Source organism: Pagrus pagrus (assembly GCF_965226575.1).
Source record: "Pagrus pagrus genome assembly, chromosome: 13".
Taxonomy (NCBI): Eukaryota; Metazoa; Chordata; class Actinopteri; order Spariformes; family Sparidae; genus Pagrus; species Pagrus pagrus.
Window position 1 is genome coordinate 2,686,153 of NC_140197.1, and position 24,511 is coordinate 2,710,663.

Below are 24,511 nucleotides of genomic sequence, written 5' to 3' on the forward strand. Positions count from 1 at the left end.
GGGGTGGCCAGCAATTTTCCAGGGGTGGCCACGCCCCCCCCGGCCCCCCCTTGGGGACGCCGTTGCAAGGTCATTAAGACATTTTGGCTTTCAATGGATAGTAAAGGGGATGGAATACTTGGTGATCAAATTAACAAAAAATGCTACAAAGAAGACCAGGATGAAACTTTGTAAAATGTGTTCTTCTAGGGACAAAGGAGGCCGAGGGTTACCAGATTCAAGATTATACTGTAATTCCTTTTAAATGGCCAAAATAGCCAAACACTGGGATATACCTGGTGCAAAGTGGTGCACAGTGCAGTGCAAGTGTCATTGCAAGTTTCAGACCGATGTAGTTGTCATTCTCACGCCCAGTGCCCAAGTTGTGTAAACAGCAAATGTACAGGCGCCCAGATGTGCGCTCCTGGACGTGTTTGTTTTAAAGTGAGGTGTGGTCAGGCACACTGATGGCGCACTGCTATCTTGAGGCACCATAGACCAACAAAAAGCTTGTCGAAAGTCAAAGTTGCAGTATATTTCCTTTAAAGGACACACAGTAAGATGCACCTACACAGGCAGGTTCACAGGCGCGTACGCTCTGATTTTATGATTAGAGAGGCTGCTTTCAGTCATTTTAAACATTTCCATTTGCACTGTATAAAAATTTAGTGGCCCATCAGCAAAACTAAAAGCTGTAGTTATGAACTCGGAATTAAACTTTTATCTTCTGAAATTGATATTGAAGGACAGGATCTCAGGATTTATCAGGAGAAAAGCTGCTTCACTCTGAGCTATTTTACTGTATGAATCTGGACTGCGTATGCAACCTTTCGTTATGTAGAAGAACACAGACCATTAATTACCATGAAATACTAACCGATCCTGTTGAGAGTCAGGAGTTTTAAACAACTCAGTTTACTAAGGTCCCTTGTGCACAAATGCACATGTTAAGGGAGAGATAAACATATTGTTTCTTCTGCTGGAGGATTGCTACAGGTAATGTCATTAATGTTTTCCTCATTAGAGACATATAACCCATCTGCATCCCACCTGCACCCCACCTAATCAGAATGATAATTTTTATGACCTGTCCCTCCCGATCCATGGGCTGAGATCTGCACATCACTACTACACACAGGGGGACATGCAGCAGCGCTCCTCTTCCTCCTTAGTTGAATATCAGTGTATTTTCTTATATGCAATCAAACAGAGTTGTTGATTGGACAGATGATTGTGAAACGGCGGGGCAGAGGGTCCGGGGACCACATCCCTGTCCTCGGGAAAATATTGAAAATTGAAAATAAGCTATAATTTCCATTTGCCCCATTGACATATGGAATCCCATCATGTCGTGTTTACAACTATGTTCTCTCTTATGGCATAACTCTGTGATTAGTATTGGAAAGACACTAGTGAACTGGAAGAACTATGTTTTACAGATCAACCAACCAACCAATTGCTTGCTGATGACTGTAAAAGCCAACAGAGAATTTGGGAAAATGAATGGCTGAAAATGATATCTAACAACGGGAGGTACATAATGGAAGCTAATTGGAAATTTACCCAATATTTCAGTATATTGCCATATTGATATTTTAGCACAGCTCTAATCATAACCTACTTTTTATAGCACATACATGCATGAAGATCCTGTTTAGAGCTTATCTTTTCATAAAGCAGTAACATCAGTGTTCTATCATAAGCAGACAGTCACACTGACTAACAGCCAGACAGCAGCTTGCTTGGACCTTGCCCCCTGCCAAAGTCAAACTTACAAATATGAATTCACTTTTTGTCTTGCAACCTAGCTTGTTGAACAAACAATTACCGGGGAAAAGTGTTTAGCTAACGTCAGTTTGCAATCCATCTATAGCTAAGTAACTGCTCAGCTGCAACACATCAACCTGTTAATGCCACTTAGCCCTGCTTAGTCTTTACAGTAACACTGCTTACAACAAACTATCTGCTAGTGATGCATGGGTCGACCCGTAACCTCTGGGAACTGGGAACTCACCTGATCAAAAATATCATGGGTGCAGGTGGGTGGGTCAATGACTGTCAAAGGCAGTCAAAGTTGTTTATAATGTAAAGCAAAAACTTTAAAAAATAAACTGTGCAATAGTTCGCTTTCCACTTTTTTCCCCCCACTTTTCCCTCTTTCTGTCACTCTCTCTGTCTTTCAGTCAATTCACAGACACACACACCATACGCACACAAGCAGTATTATTGTCACAAGGCTCACTGTGAGTTTTTTTCCCCTAAGTAAGTGGCATCCGTATTTTTATTTTTCCTATCGACGTCCTTGCCTTTTGGAGGATCACCGTTGTGCATACCCTCTCCTCTCTGAGTGCTGCGGTGTATTCCAGCAACAAGCGCATCCAGTGAGTGCACCTTCAGTTCTGCTTGCCGTGTACTCGAAGCGTGTCCAAACAGGTTTAAAACCTGGGACTGTGGACTCTATTCTTTTTTTGCACAGTGCAGCCAAACACTAGGCTAAAACAGTGAGTAGTCCGACACATAAGGCTACTATTTTGGAACAGTTCACCGTTACGATGTGATGAGGGCCATTCCAAAATTGGAGGACATTTTACATCCCACCCATGAAATTTCAAATAATACATTTACAAAATACAAAATCATGCAGTTGTTGTGTAACTTTTACATGTACTTGTCCAGAGACTAACTCTAAATAAACTGGGAGAAAAAAAATAATTTGAAAATATTTTTTAAAATACCAAATAAGTCTGCAGGGTCGAGGTGAAGTCTGAACAAGTGAGTCTTGAGTCTTTTGCGAAAGATGGCGAGCGATTCTGCTGTCCTGACGTTGGTCGGAAGTTCATTCCACCATGGGGTGCCAGAACAAAGGAGAGTCGGGATTTCACTGTGCGGTTTTTGTTTGCTCTCAGCGATGGCGGTACCAGCCGGCCGGCCGATGTAGTAGAGCGAAGTGCTCGTGATGGGGCGTGTGGTCTGATCAGTGTTTGGAGGTAGACAGGTGCAGCTCGGTTGACGGCCTTGAAGGCCAGCACCATGGTCTTGAATCTGATGTGGGCCGCAACCGGAAGCCAGTGGAGGTCACGGAGTAGGGGGGTCACATGGGAGAATTTGGGTAGATTGAAAACGAGGCGTGCTGCAGCGTTCTGGATAAGTTGCAAAGGTTTAGTTGCAGAGGCTGGGAGTCCAGCCAATAGCAAGTTGCAGTAGTCGAGGCAGGAGATGACCAGCGATTGAACCAGGAGTTGCATTGCTTCCTTTGTGAGGAAGGACCGGATCCTGCGGATGTTGTAGAGGGCAAATCTACAGGATCGGGCCACCGCGGTGATGTTGTGGGTGCAGGAAAGTCCATAGTCGGATAACACCCAGATTCTTTGCAGTTGATGAAGGCGATACTGTGACGTTCTCGACAGTGACTGACAGGTCCATGTGAGGGCAATCTTTCCCCGGGATGAAGAGGAGTTCAGTTTTACTAAGGTTGAGCTTGAGATGATGGGCAGTTGTCCAAGCGGAGTTGTCTGCCAGACAGTCCGAGATGCGCGTGGCAACATGGGTGTTGGAGGAAGGGGGAAAGGAGAGGAACAGCTGGGTGTCATCAGCGTAACAGTGATAAGAGAATCCATGTGATGTGATTGCAGAGCCTAGTGATGTAGTGTATAGTGAAAACAGAAGTGGTCCGAGTACTGAGCCTTGAGGGACACCAGTTTCCAGGGAGCAGGGTTTGGACAAGGAGCCATTCCACATGACCTGGAAGCTGCGTTCTGTGAGGTATGATGTGAACCAGGTTAAAGCAGAGCCAGTAATGCCAAGTTTGGCCAGTGTGGAGAGGAGGAGTTGGTGGTTGACTGTGTCAAACGCAGAGGATAAGTCGAAGAGGATGAGGACTGAAGAGTGGGATGAGGCTCTGGCGGCCTGGAGCGACTCAGTCACTGTGAGGAGGGCCATCTCAGTGGAGTGAGCAGTCCTAAAGCCTGACTGATTAGAGTCAAGGAGGTCGTTTTGCAAAAGGTAAGCAGACAGTTGGTTGAAGACAGCACGTTCCAGGGTTTTAGAGAGGAACGAAAGAAGAGATACAGGTCTGTAGTTTTGAATGTCAGCTGAGTCTAGAGTGGGTTTCTTTAGGAGTGGTTTTACTGTAGCTGTCTTGAAAGGAGCTGGAATATGGCCTGAAGTGAGGGAGGAGTTGATCACGGTGGTAAGGTAAGGCAAGATGTCGTGCGAGATGCTTTGGAGAAGAGAGGAGGGAATCGGGTCAAGGGAACAGGTGGTGGCACGGTTAGACGTCACTAGTGTGTGAACATCTTCAGAGGAGAGAGGGCTGAAGCAGGTAAGGCTGTCATAGGTGAGGGTTGGGGGAGGTGCTTTCTGGTAGGGCATCGGAGTAAATGAAGAGCTGATGTCTCTTACTGTCTTCGTAAAGTAAGTTGCAAAGTCATCAGCAGTGAGGGAGGATGGAGAGAGAGCGGTAGGAGGGGTGAGGAGAGAAGAGAATATGGAGAATAGTTTCCTGGGGTTGGAGGCAGAGGAGTTTATCTTTGACAGATAGAAGGCAGATTTGGCTGCTGAAACAGTTGATGAAAAGTCAGACAGGAGGTGGAGGTAGTGTGCAAGGTCATCTGGATGATTTTTGTTCATAGATGTCTTGTAGATGGGGAAACATCTTTTTAATAAAACAATGTTTTAAATAAGTATTGTTATGCAAGAAACCGTGTCCCACAACTTGCATAAAGGGTTTCCCAACAGCATGGGTAGAGCAAAGGTATGTCCTCTCTTATATTCTTCATATTTTTATAACATTGTCAGCCTTGCTTGAATGTCTCACTCTACCTCACGCAACCCTGTTATGCATATTTCTAGAACAATATAAATACTTAAAGTTCCCATATTATACTGTTTTTCATCAATTTCACACAGCTGTCAGAGGTCCAACAACACTGTATTCGAAATGTATTGCCCCAAACCCATCCGTGGTCCTGAATTTCAGCTGTCTAAAAGTGGCTCCAGTGAGCTCTACTGAGAGCAGGCTGTTTCTGTGCCTGCACCTTTAATGCTAATGAGCTCCGTCCTGCTACACGCCCCTCTCAGGGAGAGGATGCCGTTCACGCTAGTGGTAGCATGCGCTAATGTTTACGGTGGATGTATCACTATGGCTCTCCGAGATGCTGTCGTTCAACCACACCAGTTTGACCCAGAATCGGACCCAGAAGGAGAGGCTCAGAAAAATACAGACTCTGCGGCTGCAGCAGGACTCCCCAACACAACCACCCGGCTCCCATCCCCCACTGACCAGCAACAGGTAACCTCTAAAAACAGTTAGCGAAAGCTGTGTTTGTCTCCAACACAGTCTCCAAACTCTTGGACACTGTCCGCAAAGTCTCTGTCTCCAGTCTGCACGTTTCCAGACTTTTTACTGTGACAACCAAGCTCCCTCGTAATATTATTGACATTAAACTCGCTTCAAACGCGGTTGCATAGCAGACCGAAGCGGAGCTAACTAGTTAGCCAATTTCAAGCTGACTTCACCATACTCGTAGGCAACAGTAAATACTATCAAAACATGGCGACACTCACCTGTGGCTCGGGTGCAGTTGCTGGGTCCCGTATGGTTGTGACTGATCCTTTTAGGAGGGTCAGTGTCGAGGCAAAGCCAGCATTGTACTGACCCTCGTTACTGAAGCAGTCCGATGTGAAGTAGTTAGCACACACAAACAGACTCACAAGACTTGTTGCGCTTCAACATGGTGCTTTCGATAGCGTAATGGCGGATCTCCGAGATGGTAGTGCTTTACCTGGTGGGTGGACACTGTGGGTGGGATTATTCAAATGACCGGTCGTCGACGTCGATGACCAAAGCCAAATTTGACTCGCTCATCTGGAAATTGCAGGCAAGACACCGTCAGAAATCTGTATCTCACTCAAAAAAGCACGGATGGTCTTTTTTCAAAGTTTGTATGCGTGTGGCAGCACCATAGACCCAAAATAACACCCCAAATCCCAGAAAGAGTTTTTCATAATATGGGACCTTTAAAAAAAAAAAACTTTACTTGTTTACTGATGTAAGTTTGTCATCTTGGTAAATGCAAACAGCTAGCTAAACAGCTAGCATAGATGTATTTGCATGTATTTGCAACCCTGTTACTTGCAACCCTGTTACTGTGATTAGAGAAACAGGGTTGCACTGCATTAACAGGGTTGCATCTCCTCAGTTTACACAGAACTGACAAACTATTATTTATGGTTCAATTACATATTTTACATAATATAAACTAATTTAGTTTAATCTACATATTTTAAACATCACTGAATTTAAAGTCTATCTTTTCCTTAATTTCACTGACTCAACATAAATTAAACTGTATTTAAATCATGAGTTACAATTCACACACTAAATTTAAGATAGTAATATACATATATATTTTAATTTTTATTACAGCGTGATGGTCAACTAATGAGCGCTGCTGAAAAGCAGATATGCTACCGTGCCAAGCATGATGCTGATGTACAGAGGAGACAGCAGTACTTACAAACAGAGAGAAAAATGGAAAGAAGACATAGCAACAGGGAAGGGTTAGGGTCAAGAGGTGAACGAGACCCACTGCCAGGTGAAATGCATGCACAGAGTGGGCAAAAAAACCTTTTTATGGCCGCTGAGGGATGATCTCCATTGGTATCCCTTTGAAGATATGCTGACCATCATTCCTCCACCACAGAAAGTTAATTCACGCCACGTGGCCATTGCAAGTGAAATCTGGAATACTCTGGTCAGCCATGAAAAGTAAATTTGAACATTATTAGATCGATGTTCTAAAACAGATGGCAAGTTCTCAGCCAAGTGTTAGTGTTAAGAAGCTAGATGTTTGTTCCATGATGCATGTTCCCTTTTGGACTTGGACTTGCTGTGGGAAGTTCTACCATGACAGTTGTACCTCTTAACCAATGTTTACAGCACATTCAAAGAATTTAAATATTTTTGCTTTTTTGCTTGTTTTTTTGTTTTTGAGGAAAAGTAGCAATTATTTGTTTTATCTATTGTTATTTGAATTATAGTGCAGACATACAATTATGAAGAATTATTCAATAAACATATAAAAATTATTCCAAGAATATTTATGTGGCCTTGAGCATTTATTTATTTTTCTCTATAATAAAAATAACATAGCTATTCAACCATCTTACTTAATGGAACCCTGTTACTCTAATTTCAACCCTGTTACCATATAATTTTAATCAAAAATAATCATAAATGACATTCTGAGCTCAAAAAGGTTTGACCTTTTGTCCTTTAAGCAGCTTAAGTTATGATATGCAGGAAGTCTTATAGCAAATATTTGAAAATAAATGCTGAAATTAGTAAAGTGAAACATGCCAATTTTGAAAAGTCGGGTACAATAGATTTTTAAAGTTGCTTAAATTAATTTAAATCAACTCAAATCTGAAGTCAGATGGTTATTCAGAGAGAATGTAACTTCCTTAACCTAAAGGTAAAGGAATTATATTTAAAAAATGCATTTATGTACTTTTTCAGGTTGCTGAATGTTGGTAACAGGGTTGTGCCAGATTTAGCAAATATCAAATGAAACATGTAATAAAAAAATCCTTTTATGCCTGAGATGAGCCAATAAAGCTTTTTAAAGTTTAATACCTATTATTGATGAATATGTAACAGAAAATTGTCAAATGGAAGGTACATTTTTTTAAAATTCCAAAGCCCAAATGTCCTCCAATTCTGGCATGACCCATGAATGCTTTGTTCATGTGTGAGAGAGGAAGAAAAGGCCAGATTCATGTTCAAAGTATAAACTTGTTGAAATGTTCAGACCTTTTTTGTTGCTTTATTCAACAATAAATACCAAAGTTCTGATATTTCCCCAGACAACATGGCAACAATAGTCGTGAGTGAAGTGATTGAGCGAAGTTACAGGATTGGTTAAGGCAGTCGAGTAGTGACGAGTAACTAGCGACAAGTAGTTACTGCATCACGGGGGATTGTTTCCCACTCAGCTGCTGCACATAGGTTATAGCACTGATGCCCTCCCCTTCCCACACACAGAAGCTTGCTGACTGTGAAAACATGAAGAGTGACCAAACAGTTGCTTGGAAGAAATGAGAAGGAGGTGGAAGATGATGCTTTTTATGAGTATTAAAACGTAATTTAGACGCATAGTGTGCAGCTTTTAGAAGTTGACACAGACAAGGGAGACAAAGCAGCAGCGGTTGAGCAAGTGATTTTGTCACAGTGTTCTAAAGCAAAAACATTTCCGGTGTGGCGGACACACAAAAGAGTTCAATTTGACTTCCTGTGTCCACCATGTGGTGCCAGACAATATTCACTTATTACAGTTAATTTCAGTGGGTGGCATAATGACTTTACCTCCTAATTGCATGTAGATGTGTTTTGGCTTGGACTGTGACCAAATACATCAAAATTTGGGGAAGACTGGACAAAGTATGGCAGTTAATGTGTTACGACAGCAACAACATCAAATGAGAAGCCACAATGTTCACCACAAAGCATTATCATGGCCTTCAGGATTTTCTGAGCAAATTTAAGGTGAATCTGGTCAACCTAGGGAGAGAACAGAGTATAGAGAAATTATATTTTCAATTGCCACTAGGAGGCACTATGACTAACAGAATATTGGCATGCTAATATCTTCAGGCAGGGTCTCTTTTCAAATGTAAAGATGAATGTGAACATGAAGTTTGAACCGATTCGACCGTGTATAATGAAGTTAGAACAACCTCCTGTGTCAGAAAATATTCTATCTTCACCATGCTGCCATGTCCACACTGTTTTACAAAAACTCACAATCCTCACAATACAGGATCATTAAGGACTTAATTCAAAATGGCTGACGTCCTGTAGGGTTTAGGTCATACGCATGTGTACCGAATTTCATCAAACCAGCTGCAGGGGCTGCTGTAGGAAGTAAAGAACAATGTAATTTCCTGTTGCCACTATGTGGCATTATGACTATAACAGAATATTGGCAGGTAAATGTCTTCAGGATGGGACTATAATGAAGTTCCAACAACTTCCTGTTTCACTATGGATCATCGACCTTCACACAATAGCAAGCCACTTTGCCCCGTCCATTTTCGGGAGTTTTTCTATGTTTAGGTACTCAAAAAAGCAATTTACTTAGAAAGAATGATAATTCCTTGCATTTCAAGAAAGTCCCCACACCGTTTCGGTGTTTGTGCCCTAATGATTCCTTCAGTTTCAATGGGGTCTTTGCTCTTCTCTCTTTACTCAACTCTGGTTAAATTAGTTGGCTAAGGATGCAACCAGACTATCAAATTTAAACTTGGAGACAGTTTTAAGCGAACGACACGGCAAATACGGCTCCATGTGTGGTTTATATCCACGTTATCAATCAGAATGTTTTTCTGAGTCGCGCAGGAATTCTAGTGCTCGTGTTTTGAAGAAACATGAGGGAATGTTGCAAGATGGAACAGGGCAAACAGAATGTCCTTGGATTGAAATTCTCTCTTAACTTGGTTATAATCCTTCCTGCGTTTCATGAGCCTGGTGCTCAGTTCAGGAAAAAACAACATAGGCTTCTCCTGTACATGATAGGACCTTTATATTCTCTCAACTGTGTGGTGATACGTAGGATTTTGTCCTGATCTTGATAATTGCGCAGGTCTATAAGAGCAGGTCTTGGCCTTTGGTCGGCTGGTGGATGGGGTGCAAGAGCCTGATGTGCTCACTCTATAATCAGGGGCTAGGTAAATGCTCCAGGGTTCCCACACATTTTCATGGACAAAATTTCAAAACTTTTCCGTGACTTTTCAAGGACCCATAATAAAATTTCCATGACCATTCACAACCTATATAAATACACGAACAAAACTGTATAGTATACTTTACTCCAACTGTTAATTATTGTATGAAAACTAAACAGTAAACCTTTTTCAATCTCTAATAGTTGGTTATGTTTGTATTCACTTCATATATTTCATTTCATATACTTCATTTTATATATATATAAAAAGCAGAGGCTAATTATGTTTATATGTTGATATGGTTTCAAGTAACTACTCCTGCCCTCCACATGTGCGCTGAGATTGCTTGTATAGTTAAAACATATAGTCTCATCTCTTCAAAAGATCTTCAGGTTTACAGTACAAGCAGACACATAAGCTTCTTGTGTCATGAAATACATTTTCCATATTAAATTCATATGTTTGTACTAAACTACTGTTACACTCTTCAAAGGTCAATTATGTATGAAAAGCATGGATTAAAGTAAAAAAAAAAAAATCTTTCGACTGAAATGTTTTTTTTTTCGAGCTGTAGCCAAGTCATATTCCCAGTTTGTAATTTGTGAAACATTTTACAGGACACGTTACTTGACACGTACTAAAATAATAAGTTTCAGGGTGTTCCTGTAACCATGGTAACTCACGGTGCCCGAGGGGAGGGAGAGACGCTGAATGAAGCCGTTAACACAGATACACTGCAGACAAAGTCCAGACTATAGTTGTTATTTCACACATGTAGCACACAACAGGAGACTCTCCGTGTCAGACGAGTTCTCACGTGCTGACTAAACTCAGTTGATAACGTAGCAGCGCGACGAATCCTTGCTAGCTAAGCAGCTAAACTTTAGCGCCACTCCGTGTTGGGATCCCGCCCCGTGTGGGTCACTGCACTGTCATTGGTCAGGCGCGCACATGCTGTTAACAATACAATTGGCTGTAGAGTGTGACAATCTGTCAATAAAAATCAGCCAACAGTTCTCCTCTGATCTACACTGATCTCACAAGTCGCCTCTGTGAAGTTTGAATGACGGAAATCTGTCGTAGCGACGGAGAACTTTAATCCATGGAAAAGTATGTTTTTTGATAAAGACAGGAAGAGGGGCTTTAGGCTTCAACTGTCCAATCAACAAGCTTAATGTTTTTCTATGAACTGACGGCGCTAAGCTACATGGACGGAGTCATGCCCTATTGACAGAATTAATGTAACGTTGATGGCAGACGTATTGAATCGATATGTTGCTACACTGATATAGATGTTACATGCTACGTAGACAGAATTGGCAAGATCAACATGTATGCCACATTTAACTCTTGTGGGAATCTGCAGCCTCCAGGTGTGCAGAGATATACTATTGTTACAAACCGCTAACGGCAAATCCTACCATTTCTGCCGTTATGTTACATTACATGGGAAGTTATCCACTGTAACAATTAATTTAATTTCACACAACAAAATTCCATGACTTTTCCAAAACTTTAAAGAATTGTACTAATTCCATGACTTTTCCAGGCCTGGAAAATTAGTTTTCAAAATTCCATGACTTTTCCAGGTTTTCCATGACCGTGGGAACCCTGATGCTCTCATCCTAGGGTGCCTGGCATCCAGTTGAAAAAAAAGTTCACCAGGTCGTTTCAGTCTCTCTTTTCCGAAGATTTTAGACCATTGATCACTGGTTGACTGTAGTTTTCCATTTTTTTTCCTTTTCATTTGAAAGTTGTTTTCCACTCATCCTTTGACCGCGAGAGTCCAGCCCCACCAATTGGTCCTACATCATGCCGGATGTGCTACTCTGCTAGCAATGCGGATGCTGGGTTTATATATCATAATCTTTTCGGTCCATAGATGGATTAATTAATTTCTGCAGTTTTAGAGTTGCATTACTATAGAGGGTTTGGTTACCATTCCTTATCTCTTGAAGGATAAGTGAGTCTTGACTGTCAGTTGTTCTCGTGCTGCTGCAATTATACAAACTTGTTGGTCTCCAAGAAGAAGTAGTTTTATCTGCAGATGTTGGAATTTGCTCACTAGCTGAAGTTCGTTATTTGTTCCTGGATTTTAGATCCGCACTACAGCTGACCAATCAATTTAAAAGTGAATTTGCTTTCTGTTCTTTTAAAATGAATTTTTGGTCACTTCGCATCAGAAGCTGGCTTTACAGCACACCTTCGACTGTGGCTATTCAACAGCTCAACAGCTATTTACACTTTAACATATTTGGTAGTTCTTTTCACAAATAGCCCAGCCTAGGGTGTCAATAGCCAGACAAGACAACATTCTTATTGTCACTGTTACAAGAACTTGATTAATGAAAATAAATGTATGAATTCACAAGGCCAGATAAATGTAAATGGCATTTTAATGTCAATGGTGCTTTAAGTATCAGTCAGTAAAATCATTTCCTTTTGCATAATTTCTTTTTTATGTTGTGATATCTATGTTTAGGACCACCAAAATCTCCAAACCACCATGAGAAATCAACCTTGGTTTCAGACTCCCAGCTCAGTATTCCATTAGGCATTATTGCTTTGCACTTCCTTTGTGTTCAATTCCAGCTAATCCCAGTTCAAACTTGCTGTGTTCTTTCAGCCCCCCTCCATCACTTGATTATACACACCCCTCACATAACCCACCCTACCCCTCTTGGGCATATGAAGATGCAGTCTTGTGTAACTCATACACTCTAAACCAGTTTCATCCAGTTCACGAGGTGTTGCCAAGACACTGGCTCAGTGCTAATGTGCATTCATGCATTCGTGTGTGCGTGCGTATGTGTGTGTGTGTGTTTGCGCATGTGCATGTGTGTTGGCGCATGTGTGTGAAGGGCCGGTTCATTTGCTGTGTGAAAGCAGATAGCTGGAATTTTCCTGTTCCTGCTGCCAGTATTACATAAGAGCTTGGAAGATGAGAGAGCAGAGTGCCGTGCCTTTTGTGCTTTCACTCTGCCCATGATATCTTACATGTATTCTTTGATAATGAAATGATATTGCCATAGCTGTTAACAAGAATGTCCAATTTTGAATTGTTCTGATGTGTGTGTGCATGTGTATATCTATCAATATTGTGTTTAGCTATTGAGTATCCTACTGATTATTATGGTGATGAATTGAGTAATTAGATAAGAAATAATGTGTGCTTGGAAATTTTTTTATTAAATTACTTTTGCTTCATTCAAGAGCAATAGTAATACACAAATGAGAAAATAAGTCTCTTAAATTAGTAAATAAATTGGTTTTTAAGTGTGGGTCTGTGTATCATAGCTTCATTTGATTTTCAATTGAGAATCCACAATCAAAAAATGAAAAAGAGATTTGTAATTTGTTTATGAATGTGATACAAAAAACAAATAAAGCTTTTTGTACTTTTAATTTTATACTCAGACCAAAAATAGGGAATGAAGAAAACAGGCCATCAGCCGAATTACATTTTGAGATTTGATTTCTTCGATTTGTGTGACCCAGAAGTTATTTATTATGGCTTTATTGACTCACGCAATAGGTCTGGCTCATAAGCTGCTCTGTTCATGGCAGTTTGTGAAACTAAAAAAGTTTGCAAGTCCCATGAATTTAATAGAACTGTCAACAATTATTATTATAAGGGCCCGAGCAGGGAACCTGCAAGGACCCTATTGTTTTTGTAGTGATAATTTTTTGTCCCAAATGATCGCATTTTTCACTGCCTGACCATACCCCAAAACTCACCAAACTTGGAATATATGTCCCACCTGGCCAAAAATTTTATAATCTGTTGTCATTGTGAATTTCCATAACTAGGTGGCGCTATAATCAACGAAAGTGCGTTTTGGCTAATAACTACCACATACTTTGTCGCACATTCAAAAACCTTATATCCACGCGTTCAGTCAATTGTACTGAATCTCCTGATGTAGGCCATGCCCATATCCGCTTAAAGTTTTTTTTCACTAGCTCGCGAAATGTCGCAAACCTACTTTTTTGAACTCCTCCCAGCCAATTTCACCAATTTACTCCAAACTGTGCAGACAGCATCTCTGGACCGTTCTCACAAAATGTTATTAAAAGAATTTTGATATTCCAAAGAATATTCTATTTATTAAATAACAACTTCCTGCACATTTCGTTCAAAACAGTAAGTGTTGCATATCTCCACATTGGTTCGTCCGAATTACATGAAACTCAGTATACTACTTCCCCATGAGCCCCTAAGGCTATGTGCAAAATCTTGCCCAATGACCACTAGGTGGCGCTCTTTAAATCGAAGTATTTTATATCTCCACATCGGTTGGTCGGATTAACACAAAACTTGGTACACTCATTGCCAATGCCCTCCTTAGGACATCTGTTGAAGGTTATACCGATCCATCACTAGGTGGTGCTCTGGTGGCTGTTTCATTAGGACCCCAGCAGGCAACCTGCCATGTCCCTATTGTTTCTGTAGTGAGCAGTATTCTTCTTTTTCCGAAATGATCACATTTTTCACTGCCTGAACATGGATGAAAACGCTATTTTATTTGACAAACACATTAGGCCTGGTGAAAAATTTTAAAATCTATGGTCATCCTGAACGTCCATCACTAGGTGGCACTATAATCAAGGAAAGTGAGTTTTGGCTTATAACTCCCATATACTTTGTCGCACATTCAAAAACCATATATCCATGCGTTCCCTGAATTCTGTTGAATCTCCTGATATAGGCCACGCAAATTTGCGCCCTAGGTTTTTTTTTCCGCAAATTTGCTAAATTTCGCAAACCTACTTTTTTCAACTCCTCCCAGGCTATTTCACCGATTTGCACCAAACTTTGCACACTGCATCTGTGGACCCTCCTGACAAAAAGTTATTAAAAGAATTTTGATATTCCAAAGAATACTCAAGTTATTAAATAACAACTTCCTGCAGATTTCGTTCCAAACAGGAAGTGTTGCATATCTCCACATTGGTTTGTCCAAATGACATGAAACTCAGGATACTACTTCCCCATGAGCCCCTAAGGCCCTGTGCAAAATTTGATTTGACATAAAACACTCATTGCCAATACCCTCCTGAAGATAGCTGACGAAGGTCTTACAGATCCGACACTAGGTTGCGCTCTGGTGGCAGTTTCATTTTATATTTGGCACTGTGCCCACACCATAACACTTATGGATATGAAACTGATAGGGGTGGTATAGACTGGCGCCTGTAACTCACACACCAAAAATGACCAGCAGGTGGCGCTATTATCAACACAAAAGCATTTCTGGCTAAAAACTCCCACATAATATGGCGCACATTGTTAAAACTTATATCTATGTTTTCCCTGCATACAGCTGAATTGTGTGATGTAGGCCACGCCCACTTTCACACTAGAATTCCATTTGCAAATTTGCAAAATGTCGCAAACCTACTTTTTCGAACTCCTCCCAGGCAATTTCTCCGATTTGCACAAAACTTTGCACACAGCATCTGTGGACCCTCTTGACAAAACGTTATTAAAAGAATTGTGATAGTCCAAAGAACGCCCAAAATATGAAACAACAATTTCCTGCACATTGTGGTCAAACAGACAGTCTTCCATATCTTGATGAAATACATTCCCATCAACACTAAAGTTTTTTTAATTGTGTTCCATGGCCCGATGACGGTTTGTGAAAAATTTGGTGCCAATCAGCCAATAGGTGGCGCTTTTATTGCTAAATGACGAAAGAACCGCTTCACTGCCTTCACTTTTCATTGTAAATTCAGGCTTTCTCCAACAGACGGCACTGCTGCATTGCTAACGGATAAAAACCTCTGTTTAAGACTCTGTAGGGTCACACAGTGTAGTTGTCTCATTGTTTGTTCTTCATGTAGATTGCAGGGAGTTCTTCCAAATTCTGCATACATTATTTACTACAGGCAGGAGAAGCCCACCCAAACACGGACAGTTAAGACATGTGTGCATAATAATTGGGCAATGGGGCCGGGTAAGCAGCACGCTCCGACAGCAGCGCACCCCGACGCGCGTGGACTGCGAGGGCCCGTTCATCGCTGCTTGCAGCTTTAATTTTGTATATTGTAATTCAAAGGTATACAAAAACCTTTGCATATGACTTATACAGTAAATGGGTCACTCCATGCCAACCCAAATCCAGAACTATTCAATGTCATGGATTTTCTCAAAAAAAATAAAATAATAACTATACGCCCTATACGCCTTTTTTTCGCTAGCTCGCCAAATGTCGCAAACCTACTTTTTCGGACTCCTCCCAGCCAATTTCACTGATTTGCATGAAACTTTGCACACAGCATCTGGACCCTCCTGACAAAAAGTTGTAAGATGAAGTGCAAATATGGGCGTGGCCTATATAAGGAGAATCAGCACAATTCACTGAATGCGTGGATGTAAGGTTTTTGAATGTGCGAAAAAGTATGTGGGAGTTATTAGACAAAACGCGCTTTCCTTGATTATTGCGCCACCTAGTGTTGGAAATTCAGAACAACAACAGATGTTTCACCAGATGTGACATATATTCCAAGTTTAGTGAGTTTTGGGGTATGTTCAGGCAGTGAAAAATTCGATCATTTTGGCAGAAGAAAAAAAACAAATAACTAATAAAAAAAAATAATAATAATCACTACAAAAACAATAGGGTCCTTGCAGGTTCCCTGCTCGGGCCCTAATAATAATAATAATAAATAATGATTGTCACAGTGTTCAACTTGTGAATTGACTGCGATTACTTTGACAAAGGTCAAGTTGTTTGTGGGCAGCCCATTTTCTGTTCTTATCCATTTCATAGATAAGGATCACTAATCCGCACTCCCTGTTTCTCTCTCTTTCTCTCTGTAGGATACTTAGTGAAGTTGGATTTAAGAGCAGTTGCTGCCTCTCTCTTGCGCTTCTTCCTTCATCAACCATTTTGTCATGGCATCCTCCTTGATCAGCCGTCGGTTTGCTCTCTCCCTACAGACAAACTTGTGGCTCAGTGCTTCAGGTAAATCCAACACTCTTCAATTGAAATCAAATCCTTTAAATCCACGTATGTAGTGTGTCACCAGGTAAGTGCATGTTGCTTTGCTACAAATATCACCTCAAGGATTAACCTAGAAATGTAAGTAGGACTACTTCTTTGCTAAAATGCTTAAATACTTTGTTTCACGTACCAATTGCCTTTTACCCTGAAACAGAATGTTTAAACCACTTATGTGTCCTTTTGTATTTGCTTAACTGGTCTTGTAACAGAAAAGTCTGAGAAAGCAGCATCATCAGTAAATTCTACCAAATCAGATTTTGGAAAAAGATGCAAAAAATGTGTCTATACCTCACTTTTATATTGCTCCTATCCATGCTACATCTGCACAACTCTAAGGTCTGTTATGCAACTTATTTCAGATTTTACTTCCAAGTGAACTTGAGAGTAACTTTAATTTTTTAAAACAATTTTAATAAAATATTATCACTGAATGAAGTCATAATACCTATACTTTTCTAAAGAATAAAAACAATGAACTGCATTTCAGTGAAAATAGAACAGTAGTATTTAGTCATTGTAAATGATTGACTGACTGAGATAATGGTTATCATAAGTGTACATGCATCTCAAAGGTTGGAGACTTAGTGAGGTCTCAAAGGTCTTCTCTCTTGTCAATCATCAATAGGCTAATCGGTTTGGATAAGATTTACTAGTTCAATTCAAGTACTTAGTAGACATTGTTAACAATACTAGAACATTTCTTGGTTATCAATAGCATGACAGGGCGATGGAAAAATTCTGGGACTTAATGAGCTCTGGCTCTATATCTATCAAGAGTGTCAGAGTTGGAAATCTGTACTAGATTGCTAAAATTGCCAGAGTGATGCATATTTGGTCCTCCTTTAAGGAGGTAGATGGTGAGGAGTTACATTTACTCCATTACATGTACTTGAGTATGTTTTTGGGGTAAATTGTACTTTTTGATTAGTTTTAATGCTGCATACTTTTACTCTTACTGAGTTGATTTTCTGAGAAAAGTCTTTCACTCCATTACATTTTGTTGAAATTCAATGGGAATATTAATTGATTATCGATTATTAATAAAGTTATTAATGTTAATCAATGAAATGTATGTTATCACTATTCATTAATAATCACCGGAGCACCACCCTGGAATCAGGGATCAATAATCAATTGATGTGCTTTTAGTCTCAATGCCTGAAATTTATCACAAATTGTTAATATCACAGGAATATCAATAATGAGGGAAATAGAAGGCATAAATCCGAACACTGGACTTCTCAACCAGCTGTTATTACAATATCAAATTGTGCAAAATAATCACAGGAAAATGCGAAATTATAATCAACAGTATTTATTAAAGCTTGTCCTCAATCCACCAACCACTCACTTCAACAAACAGTCGCTAACCATAACTAGCACATCTATAAAACAAAAATAAGCAAGCACAGATATAGGAATGGAGGTAGACCTGTGTGTGTGTGTGTGTGTATGAACAATGGCCGACAGTGAGGTCTTTGGAAAGACTACAGCAATGGCCGAACCGGACGTCGGACTACAAATTTGCAGACGTGACGTAGGGGAAGTCACATTCGTAGGACTACAAAATGGCCGGAACGTGATTTGGTGAAACCACGCGCGGACACAAATTCAAAGGGGTGATATTGATTTTGCTGAATCATATACCTGGAATTAAAAAATGGCGGACTGAAAGCGTCGGCCAAAGGTAGTCACTCTAACGAGAGCGCAGGATTTTGAAACAATGGTGGTGGTTACACCACCATGGCCTTATATGCACTTTGATTGCACACAAGATGAATTTAGAGGGAAAATGACCCACTGTTCCACGAAAGGTAGCCGTGCTACCAAGAGGCGTCCGCCTCTAAAATTATGAATGGGAATACTAGAGACACGCGTCTCTTATGCTATAGCGAGGTTATTACCCGTAAGTTTACACCACGTTACTCATAAGATCACGACACTCGGACATGTATCTGTGCTCCTTAATCCCTCCCCTCCAAGCTCGTATTGCTCTTCCCTCGGAGCCTCCCGCAGCACATCCCCTCCCGCAACAAGCACCAAGAGCAACAAGCTGGCCGGCAGAAACCAAATATAGCGCCAGCTTTTTTTTTTTTTTTTATAACTTTTATTTATCAAGTGCAAGTCACAGACATAAAGTGCATACAGGAATATAGTGTCTTTTCTTTTTTTTTAACTTAAATGAACAAAAAACAACCTTAAAACAACTTACTTCTCAGTCATCAAAGCAAGTTTGCTATGTTAGAGTGTCTTAGGGCGGACAGATCATGAGGGGACGGCTGTCTGTCGCTGGCAGACCGGAACAGAGGGGAGAGTAGATATATACCCACACAGCGGAACTTTACAAAGAGACATCACGAGCTGGCAGCCCATCTAGATAGTTAAGTAGTGGCCGCCAATGAGTGTAGAACCTGTTAAATGACCCTCTAAGTGAGAACTTGATCTTCTCCAGTTTCAGAAGACCTAAAATATCATGTAAGCAGACTTTGATTGATGGTGGTTGAGGAGATTTCCATAATAAAAGAATTCTCTTACGAGCAATAAGGGAGGCGAAGGCAATAACGTTATTTTGAATGGCTGTAATACGGGAGCCGTCTGGGGGTTTGCTGAAAATAGCGATATGTGGGGTTGGAATTAGTGTTATGTTTAATATATCTGAAATTGTTTTAAAGAATAAATGCCAGAATTCTGACAGCTTGGGGCATGCCCAAAACATGTGGGGAAGCGAACAAGCATCTATTACATTTCTCATCAAATTTGTCTGGATAGAGCTTTGATAGTTTTTCCTTACTACAGTGTAACCTGTGGAAGACTTTAAATTGTATTAAAGACAGTCTAGCGCAGCTGGATGACGAGTTAACAGCCCCCATGGCCCTCTCCCAGAAGATCTCGGAGAAATTCAATTGGAGTTCTGACTCCCAGTTCATCTTGATCTTATGTAAAATAGATTCACTGCCTGAGGACAGTAAATTATAAAAATAGGAGATATGGCCCTTTGACAGGGTTTTAGCCTTGAGAGCCAGGTCCATCCCGCTCGGTGTTGGTGTCTGTGGGAATGACGTAGCATGTGTTTTTGCAAAGTCCCGCAGCTGGAAGTACTGGAAAAAGTCTGATTTATGTAGATTAAAGGTTGAGAGTAATTGGTTGAAGCTCGCAAATATACCATTAATGTACAAGTTTCCCAAACTATGTAGCCCTTTGTTTTCTAAGACGGAGAATCATGATTCAATCTTTGCTGGAATGAACAGGTGATTATTGCAAATAGGAGTTGCTAGATGAAGGGTGAGCCATCCAAAGTGGCGTCTTATTTGTGTCCAAATTTTTAGTGTTCCAACAACAACTGGATTAGAGGTAAAGCTTGACGGGGAGAGGGGCAAGGTACTACATGTTAAAGCTAGCAGTGACAAGGAACAGGAGGCTGACTCACTCTGACACCAACTGGATTGAGGGGAAGTAAACCAAGATATTATCTTATGCACGTTGGCCGCCCAATAGTAGCCCGATTAGATTGGGTAGACCCAGTCCCCCAGCCGATCTATCTCTATAAAGCAGTGTACGACTTGCCCTTGGCCATTTACCAGCCCAGATGAATGATGAAATAATGTCATTTATAGCTGTAAAAAAGGATTTGGGAAGGAAGATGGGCAGACATTGAAAAACATACAAGTATCTTGGTAGCACATTAATTTTTATAATTTGTATCCTACCGGCTAGGGACAACGGCAGGTAATTCCATCTTTGTAAATCGGTCTTGACCTTTGTTGTTGATGAAGTAAGATTTTGCTCTCGCATTGTTCGCAAGGATCGTGTAATTGTAATGCCAAGGTATTTAAATCCTGTGTTAGCTATTTTAAAGGGTATAATTGATGGCGATATGTCTACAGCCAATTGGTTGATTGGGAAGTATTCGCTTTTAGAGATGTTTAGCTTATATCCAGATAGATTACCGAAAGAGTTTAATAATGTCAGAATATGTGGAATGCTTGACACAGGATCACTTACATAGAGAAGCAGATCATCTGCATATAATAAAACCTGGTGTTTTATGCCCCATCTTTCAATCCCCCCAAATCCCTCCCCCATTTTTAGAGCAGCTGATAGTGGTTCAATCGCTAGCGCAAATAATAACCGGGATAGTGGACACCCCTGTCGTGTTCCCTGAAAAAGTGGGAACGGATTAGAGCGTTGGTTGTTTGTGCACACTGAGGCGCAGGGAGAGGAGTAGAGTAATCTGACCCATGATATTAAGTTAGTATTAAAACCAAACTGTCTCAGGGAGAAGAGGAGATAGGCCCACTCCACCCTGTCGAAGGCCTTCTCGGCGTCAAGAGATATTATTACCTCTGGTACGTTAGAGGAAGATGGAGAGAGGATGACGTCGAGAAGCCTTCTTATGTTGGAGTATGAGTGTCTTCCCCCTATAAATCCCGTCTGGTCCTCTGAAATGATCATGGGCATAACAGATTCCAATCGCCGAGCTAAGATTTTTGCGAGTATTTTAACATCTACCGGGAGGAGTGATATTGGTCGATAAGATGCACAGCTCATTGGGTCTTTACCTTTCTTATAAATTAGGGAGATGGAAGCTTGCATAAGAGTGGGTGGCAGGGTACCTTGTTTAAATGAGTGGTTAAACATTTCGAGTAGTAGAGGGGCTAACTGATCTGAGAATTTTTTATAAAACTCGACCGGGTATCCGTTGGGGCCTGGGGATTTACCACTGTTCATTGATTGTATCGCCTCTTTGATTTCTGAGAGAGCGAGAGCAGCTTCTAGTCTTAGATTGTCCTCTGGTGACACTTTAGGTAAGTCCAATTTTTCAAAAAAGTTATTTAGTTGGTTTTCATCTGAGAGGGACTCTGAAGCATACAGTTGGGAAAAGAATGATCTAAAAGTGTTATTTATTCTGTCCGGGTCAGAGGTTATTGAGCCTGATTCGTCTGTTATCTGAGTAATTTGATTCGATGCTGATTTTGCCTTCACCTGTTGAGCCAGAAGGCGTCCAGCCTTGTCACCATGTTCGTACACCAACCCCCTAGAACGAAGGAGAAGCTGTTCAGCTTCAGAAGTGAGAAGGAGATCAAGTTCCGTTTGGAGCCTTATTCTTTCTTTATATAAATCCGGTGTGTTTGCGGATGAGAGTGAGCTATCTAGATCTGCGATGGCTTCCTCCAGCTCTTTCTGCCGAGATCTGCGTAATTTATTTGTATGAGATGTGAAAGAGATAATTTTACCCCTTATGTAGGCTTTAAGAGTATCCCATAGTATGGATGGGGAGGTTTCATCATTTTTATTAGTTTCACAAAAGAAAGTGATCGATTCGGAAATCTGCTTGTAGAAGTTGGCATCTGTCAGCAAGAGAGGATCTAGCCTCCAATGTCTGAATCCCTTTGGCTTCATATTAAAGTGAAGATCTAAGATTACCGTGGCATGATCCGACACTGTTATGGGTAAATACTGGGTGGAGACAATCGTTGGAATAAGTTTTTTATCTATCAAGAACTAGTCTGTGCGAGAATGAACGATGTGGGGAACAGCCTGACATTCCGAAACCCCTCCATTGCGAAACCCCTCCATCCCGACACACCCCACTCCGACACACCGCTGTTCCGAATCCGACTTTCAACTTCCGATTACTTCCCAATATGGTTGGGGTTAGGGTCAGGGGTACCACAATAGCCTTTTCGGAATAGCGGGGTCTTTAGAAAAAACGAGAAACCACGCCATTACGATGAATGGAAGTCTATTTTCGGAACAGCGGGGTTTCGGAAAAGCGGGATGTAACCAACGATGTGCATGGGAGAAAAAAGAGTATTGTCTTACAGAAGGGTGCGAAAATCGCCATGGGTCCACCAATCCATATTGACTCATAAACGTGGAAAGAGCCTGGGACATTTTCATGGACGTAGTTGACCGTAGGCTAGACCTGTCCAGTGCTGAGTCCATCACACAGTTCATGTCTCCTCCTATTATCAGAAGGTGAGAATCTAAATCTGGAATGGTAGTAAATAATGAGCTCACAAAGTTATGGTCGTCCCAATTGGGAGCATAGACAGATACCAGGATTACCTGCTTTTCGTACAATGTACCGGTAACAATAACATAGCGACCGTTTGAGTCTGTCCTTACTTTATCTAAGGTGAAATGAACATTTTTCCGAATTAGTATGGCCGTGCCCCTTGTTTTTACATTGAATTGAGAGTGGAAAGTTTGGTCAATCCAAGGTCTATTTAATTTTCTATGGTCAGAGTTGCATAAATGCGTCTCCTGAAGAAGCATTATGTCCGCATTTAGATTTTTGAAGTGTGTCATAACTTTTGTACGTTTGATTGCAGCATTTAGCCCACCAGTGTTTAGTGAAATAATCCTCACAGCCCGTCCGCCCACGGCACCCCCCTCGGCTACACTAGCCATGGTTCAGCGTCCAACAGTAAGATTGTCAGGTCAGTCTCAAGGAGCAAGCAGCGAAAAGCGAGTGGAATCCTCTGTACAGAAACAGCACAATGCAAAATGAATACACACATAGCACAGAACTCAAAATAAACAAAATCAGGAGAAGACATCATTCCCCGTCCCCTCTCCCCAGTTCCATTCATCAAAACTAAACCCAAGTGGTCATACTTCCCTTTCTGCGTCGTTTTCCTCTTTTCTTTTACTTGTCCCAGCTCCTGCAGCTTTAAAGAGCCAGTTGGGAGTAGATATCAAGATAGTCTGAATACTAAAAGTGATTCAAAAGCAATAAAGTAATTAAATAAAAAGTTGAGAAAATAAGAAAAAGTAAACGCAGAGTAAAAATAAAATACAGGGTATTAATCACTCAGAATAAAACATTGAGTGAACTGCAGAGTTAGTCCTCCTTTCCTCATAATAATAGTTTCAACCGTGTATTAGCTTGACAACCTTTTAACTTAAATTATATGCAATAAAACAAAATAATACAAGTTATTATTTTCTTTAATTAACGTTAACTTCAGATTTGAATTGAGTGGCCCCCTGGTGGCCACGGGGGCCCAAGCAGCCCCTTAGTTCGCTTATGCCTCGGGCCGGCTCTGCTTTTCCCTTTGTTTTACGGGCTTCGTAGTGCATGGGGGCCGCATGTTAGGCTTTGGTTTACATGCAGGCCTCTCTAATGATCGGACCACGTGGTGAGGTCCCAACACAAGTAACCAATCAGATAGTGTTGCGAGAGCCAAAGTTGTGCATTTTTAAATGAATTTATTTTATCGTCAATAAAACACAAAAACAGGGGTGCCTCAGTAGCTTGGTTGGTAGAGCGTATGCCCCATGTACAGAGGCTGGGTCCTCGCTGCAGGGGGGAGTTTCGACCTGTGTCCCTTTGCTGCATATCATCCTATTTCCTGTCATGTCTCGAGCTGTCCTATCGAACAAAGCCATAAAAAGTAAAAAATAAATAAAAAATACTTAGAAAAATAAAATAAAACAATAAACAGTGATACTGATAATTGAAAAAATGCTGTATATCGGCTTAACTGATATTCACTTACAGAAGGATTTTTCTTTCATCCACTGTGGATACTCCAGTGCTTGGTCTTCTGCAGGCTTGTGAGTTTTTGATCGTAGTGCTGGGCGGTATGACCAAAAATGTATATCACGGTATTTTTCAAAATTCTAGCGATTTCACGGTATATGAGGGTAGTTTTTTTTCATGCATAATGAGGTGTTCACAGCATTTTCTACTGGTTGAGAGAGGAATTACTGCAGTAGATTGACTTAGGATGGTCTATTTTACTGTCATGATGAGTGAATATTGTAGAATAATTCCACACTAGTAGTAATAC

At 40.9% G+C, this 24,511-nt stretch overlaps 1 protein-coding gene across 1 annotated transcript in view; it reads left to right on the forward strand.

Annotated features, from left to right (window-relative positions):
* Nucleotides 1–24,511, forward strand: part of abat (4-aminobutyrate aminotransferase) — a 98,285-nt gene that overhangs the window by 17,340 nt on the left and 56,434 nt on the right. Inside the window, exon 2 of the mRNA XM_084372322.1 lies at nt 16,529–16,673. Within this exon, the coding sequence (XP_084228448.1) occupies nt 16,604–16,673 (70 nt within the window). The 5' untranslated portion in view covers nt 16,529–16,603. The remainder of the gene's footprint in view (nt 1–16,528; nt 16,674–24,511) is intronic.